At 43.0% G+C, this 10,291-nt stretch overlaps 1 protein-coding gene across 1 annotated transcript; it reads left to right on the top strand.

Annotated features, from left to right (window-relative positions):
* Nucleotides 1-5,051: 5,051 nt before the first annotated feature.
* On the top strand, nucleotides 5,052-10,127 carry styx (serine/threonine/tyrosine interacting protein). Its single transcript, XM_060070969.1, has 11 exons — nucleotides 5,052-5,339; nucleotides 5,645-5,677; nucleotides 5,965-6,018; nucleotides 6,156-6,253; nucleotides 6,401-6,461; nucleotides 6,565-6,601; nucleotides 6,706-6,745; nucleotides 6,998-7,048; nucleotides 7,659-7,731; nucleotides 8,506-8,590; nucleotides 9,558-10,127. The coding sequence occupies exons 1-11, from the start codon at nucleotides 5,280-5,282 to the stop codon at nucleotides 9,629-9,631; spliced, it is 666 nt and encodes a 221-aa protein (XP_059926952.1). The 5' UTR covers nucleotides 5,052-5,279; the 3' UTR covers nucleotides 9,632-10,127.
* Nucleotides 10,128-10,291: the final 164 nt, after the last annotated feature.

Here is a 10,291-nt window from a genome sequence, read left to right as displayed (position 1 = left end):
ACACACTCACTGGAGTACACACACACACACTGGAGTACACACACACACACACTGGAGTACACACACACACACACACACTGGAGTACACACACACACACACTGGAGTCCACACACACACACACTGGAGTCCACACACACACACACTGGAGTCCACACACACACACACTGGAGTCCACACACACACACACTGGAGTCCACACACACACACACTGGAGTCCACACACACACACACACACTGGAGTCCACACACACACACACACACTGGAGTACACACACACACACACACACACACACACACACACACACACACACACACACACACACACACACACACACACACACACACACACACACACACACACACACACACACACACACACACACACACACACACACACACACACACACACACACACACACACACACACACACACACACCCTGCTCCCCCAATGAGCCGGGTTCCAGGTATGAATCACACATTTAAGCGAGGGTTAAGCCACACTCAGCATTTATTGCATACATCTTAGACAGATTATACTCACGGTCTCTAGGGTCTCCATGAGCCTCTAGCCGCTCGCGGACCCGAGCGCTTCCTTCTCTCTGGCTCCCGTTCCTCGCAAATGTCAGTCCTCATGCTCCTTTTAAAGACTCTTCCTGGCTGTCCAGCCAGGTGTCTCCCATCTCGCTGATTGGGGTTCGGTAGGTGCTCTCCGTCGCCAGCTGGTGGGTGACGGTAGTATCTTCCGTCCAGGATGAAACCTCGGGCCCGTCATGGCCGAGGTTTAAGGGGCGGGACGCCACAACGCACACACCATAGGTATACACCAGGGGCCTCATGTACTAAGACTTGCGTGGATTTCATACTGAAACTTGGCGTACGCCAAAACCCAGAAACTGTCTTACGCACAAATAAATTCAGATGTATCAAAGTGTGCGAACGCATGGATCCAAGCACGTTTCTTTTGTACATCTCGATCAACGTGGAATTGAGCGCACATGCCGAGGTGCCAAACTCCTCCCTGTCCACGCCCTCATTTAAATATGCAATTTCATTTAAATAGGCCTCTGGACCTGAGATTCACCTCTTAATCCGATCACCTGGCACCATGAACAGAGGCAAAAAACGAAACTTCACAGAGTCTGAGCTCGAGATTTTGCTCCACGAGGTAGAAATGCGCAAGCATATGCTATTGGAACCCTGTCAACAGGGATAAATGCAAAACAAAAGAGAAGTGAGTGGGAGTGTGTTTGCGAGGCCGTCAATGCAGTGGGGTCTCAGCAGCGCACACACTCTGAAATTAAAAAAAAGTGGTCAGACCTCAAGGTGGAGGTGAAGCGGAGGGTTTCTGCCCACCGCCGAAGCGTGACCGCAACAGGTGGGGGGACGGGAGTGGGGGAACTCTCCCCCTTCGATTTGAGAGTGGCCGCTTTGATCGGTGACACAGCTCTCACCGGAGTGGTGGGAGCCCATGAAGGGGACACCGATCATCCCCAAGGTAAATATGCTGAAGTCATAAATGCTGTAATTATACTGGTCATACAATTGGCTGCTTGCAATACACATAAGTCGTGCGTAAAGATGCCAGGATATTAAAGACTTTGACTCGTGTTTATGAACTTAATTTTTTTATTTTTGAATAGACAAGCAAGGAGAGGGCACGGTTTGCTCCCGGCCCCGGCGTCTCCAGCGCCCTTCGGATTTGACCATTTGCGATGTCCTCTAACAACGCTAACGCAGCCATTTTTAAAACAATTTTCTTCATCCATTGCGCATGCTTTTATAGCCACCCATATAATTGCAAGGTGTGTTGATTGTTCATTAGTGTGTCTCTGATGTGCAAATCACTCTGAGTCATTGTTTTCACCTTTTTTCCCAGTTTCCCAGCGTCACCTCTAAGTGTCGCCAAAGGAACAATAGCTGTAGAAACGTGCGTACGACAGCTCTGGAGCTGGCGTGGGGACCGCACAGTTTTACGATCATTTCACGTTTTGTACATCTGAACGTGAGCGTGGAAAAGGACGTACGCCACGTTTTTGTGCGTACGCAACCTTAGTACATGAGGCCCCAGATACACATCCACCATAGTTACACACCATATAGATACACACCATAAAGATAAACACACCAAATAGACACACACCAAAGATTAACTTAATATAGATACAAACTATATAGATACCCCCTCCACCCCCCACACACACACCATACAGTTCTGGTCACTAAATACTACTCTTTCACTCTTCTTCTCCCCTCTAATCCTTTTCTCCTCTCCTTCCGTCTCTCTTCCACACATCACATTTTTATCACCTCTACTCAAGAGAATAGATTTTGGGTGGGGATAGGTTTCATAAACATCCGGGGCTTAGCCCAGGGTGAAAATGAAAATGCTGCGCGCCAAATTTATGTGTATGCTTTATTGTGCATGCAAACTTTTTCATAATGCTTTATTTAAATAAACGAAATACGCGGTTTATTATAGCTTTAAATAGCTACCTGACCGTTATGCTGCTTATCCCCAAATGTCTAAAGTTCCATTCAAGTTATTGCAAATGAATACAAGTGAGGCAGACCTTACACATATACACATACTGTGGGCGCCTGGTCTCTGAGGTACAACAGTGGGATCACCAATCAGAATAGAACAGGCAGAAGCGGGGGTTGCGGTGAAATCAACTTATGTCATTTATTTATAAAAAGGTGCAGGGGGAAAAGGGAGAGGGCAAAAGGCAACTCAAATCTTCACCGGGTTGGCGGCTGTCGTCAGGGTGCCCTTTCTGGCTCTTCCTGGGGTGGGGCCAGAGAGAGAGAGAGAAAGATAGTCCAAGGTTAGTGGGGTCTGTGGTCCCTGACCTCTTCGCCCTAGCTCGGCTTGGGTTTCCTCTAGGAGTCGTTGGGGTTCCTCTTCAGCTGCAGGCCTTCTGTCGGGTTTCAGCACGACACAGTTCACACACACCGACAAAACAGCTCTTCGGTCCACTTGAACGTAACTTCATTGATTAGGTTTGGAGTGATCAAGAGGGTTGGCCACAGGCCTCTTACCACGAGACTGGCCTAACGTGTCTCTGGTCTCCACACGCTCCTCCAGCCAGTCTGTCTTCAGCCTGTTCTGGTGGAGTTAAAAAAGGGCCCTCTGATTGCAGGGCTAACTCAGCGCACCTGTGCAGGGTAAGCTGCTGCTGAGTAGTACCTCCCATCCAGAACCACACCCCTTGGCTGCCTTTGCCTGCCTTTGTGGCCACCACGTGGCCATGTGGGGCACTGCTCAGCGGCTGGGCCAACACAATACACTGACACACACACACACACACACACACACACACACACACACACACACACGCGCACAGATCTGACTGGGGATAGGAAAGGTTAATACACTCGAGGTGGTAAACAGGTTGTTGTTTATTCTCTTGCCAGAAGGACTATGTCTATCTAGACTAGGCTAATGTTTATGAATATTTTTATTTTATTCTTTTAATTTTTTTCCCAAAGATCATATTCAGGGCTAATAAATACCGTCCGAGGCTTTAGCCCTGAATAAAACAGCATAGGGATGCCACTGCCTTAAACTAACGTATTTATCCACGATAGCAGATAATAGTTATAATTACATGCAATTTATTAACCTCAACGAAATTTCAAATAGTATACTAGATACATACAAATATATATAAAGGAAAATATACGAAAATGAAATGGCTAAAGTTAATGCAAAATTATGATGTAGTCGAGTACAAACAGTCTACTCTCATTGCAGTCTTTGGAAGTTAATTCTGACTGATATACTGTTATCTTCCACAGCATGACATAACACATCTCAGGAAGTGGTGGTGCTCCACTTTGTTGGAGAATCTCCGTACTGAAGGGTATAGTTCTTCTCAAGCAGATGTGCTGTGAATTACAATATTAACACAACCGTAACAATGACCTACAAAAAATATTTTTGTGTGTGTGTGTGTGTGTGTGTGTGTGTGTGTGTGTGTGTGTGTGTGTGTGTGTGTGTGTGTGTGTGTGTGTGTGTGTGTGTGTGTGCAGTCATTGCATACGGTTTGCTCATTTCACGGAGGAGGGCAGAGAGATGGCAAGAGGAACTCTACCACCTATCTTCGGTATCCCGAGGAAGCGCAGTGTCCCAAATGGAGGAGACATAATATTTGTCTTTTCTTTATTTCTTTATTTCTTGTTGGTTTGTTTGAAGAGAAGAGCAGAAAATAAAATTGATAATAATGGATACCAATTACAAGAAACATATCATTTGAATCGAAATGAAATCATATATTGATGGTTATTAAGCACACAATATACACCGCAAGAAAATAAAAATGCAGACGTTTTTTGCAAAGCAAACAATTTCTGTTCCCTCTTTCTTCATTTGTCACGTGAAGTCGTTCCCCATTTTGTTATACTTTTCCATCATTGCCACTGCCAGTACTTTTTTTTTTTTATTATATCAATATTAATTTTAACAAAAATAAATAAATATAAAGAGAAAAGTCGACTCTCTGTAGCTTTCAATTCAATCCTGTTATTTCTTAGTTTTAATCCGAATGTACATTACTTTGAAAGGATGAACCTCAGTTTTGTGATGTTTTTTTTTTTTTTTTTTTCACCACTGGGATGCTGACGGCGTTACCCGCCTACATTTTTTTCCTTTGGCGGCCCTCAGTCAAATTTTGGGTTCCTAAATTGGCCCTCAGCTGTCAAAACTTTGAGAACCCCTGGAGACCAACTTCGGAAAACTGTAGTTCCACCATAGAAACGCTAGAGGTCAGCAATACTCCCCGTCGCGCAATGACGTCGGTTAGGAAAAAAGTGGAGTCGAATTCATTTTAAACAGCGCTGTCTTTTCCTATGTTCGAAAGGAAGCACATTTTCAACTCTCCTTGACCTGATGACGTTTTCCACAAAGGTTAAGTAAAGGATAGGAGATTTGACTATTCGTAAAGGAATAGGGACACAGCTAAGGAGTCTCACCGCGTCCGCCATCTTGTCGTCACGTGACAGCACTTGGACGTTGGATGCATGGACGGTTGGATGTCCATGTCCTTCAGGCTGCAGCGAGACCTCACCATGAGGCGCGGCGCTTCTCAACCATTCGTCGAGAGAGTCGAGAGGACTGATCACGTGACACAGCTGTCAGAGGACAGCATGGCGGACATGCATGTGGAGTCTCAAAACAAGTCGCAGCAGCAACCGTGTTTCAGCTAATCGGCCACCAGGTGCATCGACAACATACCGTGTGTGTATAGCCGGGCCGCCGGCGCCCGAACAAGCTCCAGGATGGAGGAGGAGAACAAGCTTCGGTTCCCGTCTCTCCCGTCGTCCAAAGAGGACATCCTAGTGGGTGGACAGGAGCTATAGCATGATGGGGGACTGCCCTGTGTCTGTTGCTAATGTTAGCTCCCTGCAAGTGTAGCCGTATGACAATAAGTTGATGCTGAACGCCTACCATTCCTGGGAATGTTTTGATGTTTTCTAAAATTGAGATGAGATGCATTTAGCGAGGTTTGAGATTTGTGTCTAGTCTATAGCATGCTAATGTTGTAGCCTGCAGACATTAGCCACATAGCATATCGACACACACCCTCCATGAAAATCACTAACTGAAATATTTCTCACCCCCATCCCATGTTCCACACTTGCAGGACTGGGCCTACCCCATGAGGCGGGAGATGCAGGTACTTCCCAAGTCCTGTTGAACTCATTCTTGCTTGCATTAAATACTGTCAATCGCAAATCTTTGCATGGCAAATGATATTGGTCCCACTATTTATTTTCTGTTTATTTACTAACGAGTCGTTGGTATTGGTATTGGTATTGTGGCTTACGTTATATTAGCAAACGTGGTTATTCAGATGTTTGATCTTTAATTACTGAACACAATCCCAAGTTAGTGAATTATACTAACGAATCCCACGTATAATAATGTTGATAGTACATTTTGCTAACGTTGTTTCATTTACAGGAGATACTCCCAGGCTTATTTTTAGGACCCTACTCTGCTGCAATGAAAAGCAAGGTACAAATATTTGGCACAATTACAAAAAACACGTATACCTTTCCGAACGTTACACAAGAATTACCAACACAACCATATATTATTGTCCTTAAGTGTTCAGCCTCATGTCATCTCCTTCCTCCCTCCTATATTTCCAGCTGCCAAATCTGGAGAGTCAAGGTGTAACACATGTTGTATGTGTCCGCCAAGATATCGAAGCCAATTTTATTAAGCCTAATTTTCAACACACATTTAGGTAAGATCATATCAAGAAAATTAGTCATTCTTTTATTAAGCTTTAAGCATTGATGCATTGTGTAGGTCTTGTTTGTTTAATGCAAATCAATATTAGACATATATATAATATAATATAATGTATAATATTGCATTCCTTTTTTTTCAGATACCTTGTCTTAGATATTGCTGACAATCCAGTGGAAAATATAATACGATTTTTCCCTATGGTGAGTTGTTTGACTTGTTTACTGGTATCCACATAGCTGTAGAATACAACAAATTGTTTTAATAACTGATGTACAACTTTTCATTTGATTCTGTCCTCAACAGACTAAAGAATTTATCGATAGCTCTATAGATACTGGAGGTAATGATGCAACAATGTTCAGAAAACTAAAAAATCAAATTACTATTATGAGGATACTTAATACTGGTACACAGTTAAGTCAATACTTTTGGTGTTCTCCACAGGAAAAGTACTAGTTCATGGTAACGCAGGGATATCCAGAAGGTAAAGTTCCCTGCCTTCCTTCTCCTGTCATCTCCTGGTTGTTTGTGTGGAAACACCACAACAGATAACTTGAACAAGAAGGCTGTTTTTGGTACCAGTGTCTGGTACATGATACATGACTAGATTGACACTGTTTATTCCAAAAAAGCCTAATGAATTGTGGAACATTAATGTATGGGATACATTGCTTCTTAGCTGAAATGTATCAACAGCGCAGTGGATTTATAAAGTTGTTATATCTGACCTTTCCAGTGCTGCCTTAGTGATTGCATACCTAATGGAGACGTTTGGGATGAAATACAGGTGAGTTTCCTTTAGAGCCCTTAACATTTCTCAAAGAACATTTGATAAAAAACCTTCAGCCCCAGTTCTGTTTCACAGCATTAGCTGGCATTAGTATTAGCTTCGTCACTGATGTTGAAAATATGGATGGTGAAGCGTGCAAAGCTTGGATTTTTTGCAGGCCCTTTTCATGCATTTTGTCTTGTGCGATCGTTGCTACTGTTAGGAAAGGAAAATGTTAGGAAAGTTAAATGATGAGTTGGGGTTAGCTATTATTAATTTAATTTGTCTATGTTGAAGGTAACCAACACACGCAGTTTCTATGTGTTAGTTTCTAATGTGCTCTAAAATACATTCTATCATGTAGATGCTACCTTTAAGGCTACAGAGATCTAGGTTAATTGCTTCGACTCTGCAGCAGTGTAGAGAAATTCTATGTTAATTTCTTGGTTGCTGCATTTCTCGCTTCTTGAGGTTCAGAGACATGGTTTCTGGGGAGGGAGGGGGTAGGATTAGAGTTCGTTTTTTTTAAATGAAGCTAGCTTGATTTTTGCATATTATACCTTTTTAAGTTTTATGTTTCACTATTATATATCACTGTAGTTTTAGCAGGGTCTGTTCTTTTCCGCAGGGATGCTTTCAGTCATGTCCAGGAGCGCAGGTTTTGCATCAACCCGAATGTGGGCTTTGTGCATCAGTTACAGGTAGGCCTATCAAGTGGGTATCCAACTACAGATGCATCATTCTGTCTTTGGACACTTTTCTAACAGGCATGCTGGGCTTTGGACTGCTATCATAAAAATATACTTAAAGAATAACATCATCCCACCAGCACATGCCGGAACAGGTGCTTCTGGCCCATGAAACCTTTTTATATGAAATGATGGCAAGCTGTGCTTGAATTTGAATCAAAAGGTGCCAGTACTGTAAAACAGCATCTGCAAGGCATGGCTTTTATAAGGGCTGTTTTTGGCTGGTTTACTTCGATAAGTGTCCAACAGTACGGTTGAGCTATAGACAGAGGTTTCTACAGCAACAAATAAAACATTGCTAATTTAAAAAAAACTATATATATTTTTTATTATGCTTTCTCATCTTGATCCTTGTCCCAGACCAAGGCCATCTTTGATCAGCATAGTTTATCTGCAAATGTGGTAGAAGTTGGTGATAAGGGCTACATGCTCACACTCGTGTAGGTACATTGATTTTCATTTCCGTGACTGGGTAGTATCATTATCAAAATCGGTTGTGAGATATGACAGCCATGAGATTTAACCACACCATGCGTCCCTAAATTCACCAATAAGTGGCGGTATGCAGTAATGCGTAGCTACAAAAAGTGCTGGAAGTGCTGACATCGTACAGATGAAATCGTATCTGCCCAATTCAAGCACTGACGGCAAGTTGATTTGACTGAACATTTGTATTGTTGTCAGTGAGTATCAATCGGTCCCGCATGTGTGATTGCTTTTTTCTAGGAATACGAAGCTATCTACCTTGCGAAGCTCACCATTAAGATGATGTCACCGATGCAGCTGGGCAGGTCCTTCTCTGTGGTACAAGGTGAGCACAGCCTGGTTTATCCGTACTGAACATTGAGGCAGGAAAGTTAGACTCCCAGCCACAACCTACTGGTTACATCCCCAATGTCAAACGGTCTAAAAACTTAACTGTTTCGGCAAATCCTGTTGATCGAGGCAGGGACCAATAAGTGTACATGGCTCACCGCTACCACAAACTTTTCCAGGTTGGGAAGGCAACTAAAACAATCTGTCCAGGCATAGAAGTTCTTAGAAATAGTGCCTGTAAAGGTTTCAAATTAAAGGCCACTGTATAAATACACATTCCCCTCTGAAAGCTTCATCCACATGCTTGAATGTGTATTGAGGGAGTACTACAGTCGGAGTACTGGATCCAAGAAGAGGTGCTGATATTCTAGTGTTAATGAGATGCTTGCGGTCATCTGTTATGTGGAGACATGTGGGAATATGTTATGTGGGAAGTTTGGCAACAAACACTTTACTCTAACCAGCGTACTTTCCATGATTCACAATCGGGCGCTCCCGAGTGACGAAAACACATTGGCTCTCCTTGAGCTATGTTCAGTCCCACCCTTGTATCCTGTTTAACTTGAAATTAGTCATCTTTCAGAGACCAGATTCCAGAATCGACCTTGAATGAATTATTGGCAAAGACAACATGTGTTCGTATTTAGATCCTATCCTACTTAGTGAGTGTTATTACAGGGATGAGTGGGGAAACAAGTGGGGCAGGGGCTGTGTTATTGTATGACATGTTAAACCGGCCAATGTGATGATGATTTAGATGTTGAATAAGATATTTGGCATACCTTATTTAAAGGAAATTGTGGAATTTTTCAACTGAAGTCTTCGATGATGAACACATTGGTCCTAGTCCAGTAGAACAATTTGATCGAGATGGTCTCAGGCCCACCAATCAGGCCCACCAATCAATCAATTTTCTCCCTGGTCATTGATTTCTGATTGGTTGTTGATGTTCTGGTGTGCAGGTGGGCGTAAGCGGAGTCTTGAGGAGGACGAGGACTTGGGAAGCATGCAGGTCACAGCAGCGCAGAATGGATGACTTTTACTGATATGTCAGCTAAGCCCAGTGCACTCTATTTTTTACATTTTTATTGGGATTAAAAATGTAAATATTTGATCATTTTCTAACGGGGAGGGAGCGGGTGGGGGGGAGGACAGCCTGTAATGTCTGAGACACAGAGCTGACGGGCTTTGATAACATTGTTCTGTAATTCTACTTCTTGCTTTTCTCGTTGTTTTCCTCGAGCTGTATGCACTGATGGGAGATTTTTTGCAGTTTTATAGTATTTAAAGCATTTTGCATTTGCAGCGGGACAGTATTGCAATAATGCACTTTCAATACTTGAATTATTATTGTGGTCTACCACAGGGGGGAGAGGGGAGGCAAAGGGCTGGAGGATGGAATAAATGGAACGTCACAAGCGGCTTCAGAAAAGTAGTTGTAACAGACTAACATTCGGCTTAGTGTGGCAAAGTAAGAAACTACTAATAAAAAAGAACATGTCAACTGCTTAATAAAATGATGTCAGACCTTATGGTGATTTTCTTTTACATTCATTTGTATATTGACACATGGGGTTTTGTTTTTCAAAACTGAAATATTTGACATTTTTTTGTGCAAAGCTCGTCGAAGTCCGGGTAGGAACCAAATAGATGCGCGTAACTAATTTACTACAAATCATTGATAATTGGCACGTTT

This window comes from Gadus macrocephalus, chromosome 14 (assembly GCF_031168955.1).
Source record: "Gadus macrocephalus chromosome 14, ASM3116895v1".
Classification (NCBI taxonomy): Eukaryota; Metazoa; Chordata; class Actinopteri; order Gadiformes; family Gadidae; genus Gadus; species Gadus macrocephalus.
Note: the sequence above shows the minus strand (reverse complement) of the source record. Positions and strands in the feature narration are given on the sequence as shown.

Coding starts and splice junctions, on each gene's coding strand:
- styx (XM_060070969.1), top strand. CDS start 5,280: ATGGAGGAGGAGAACAAGCTTCGGTTCCCGTCTCTCCCGTCGTCCAAA. Junction 6,019..6,155: donor CTGCTGCAATGAAAAGCAAG/GTACAAATATTT, acceptor CTATATTTCCAG/CTGCCAAATCTGGAGAGTCA. Junction 7,732..8,505: donor GCTTTGTGCATCAGTTACAG/GTAGGCCTATCA, acceptor GCTTTTTTCTAG/GAATACGAAGCTATCTACCT.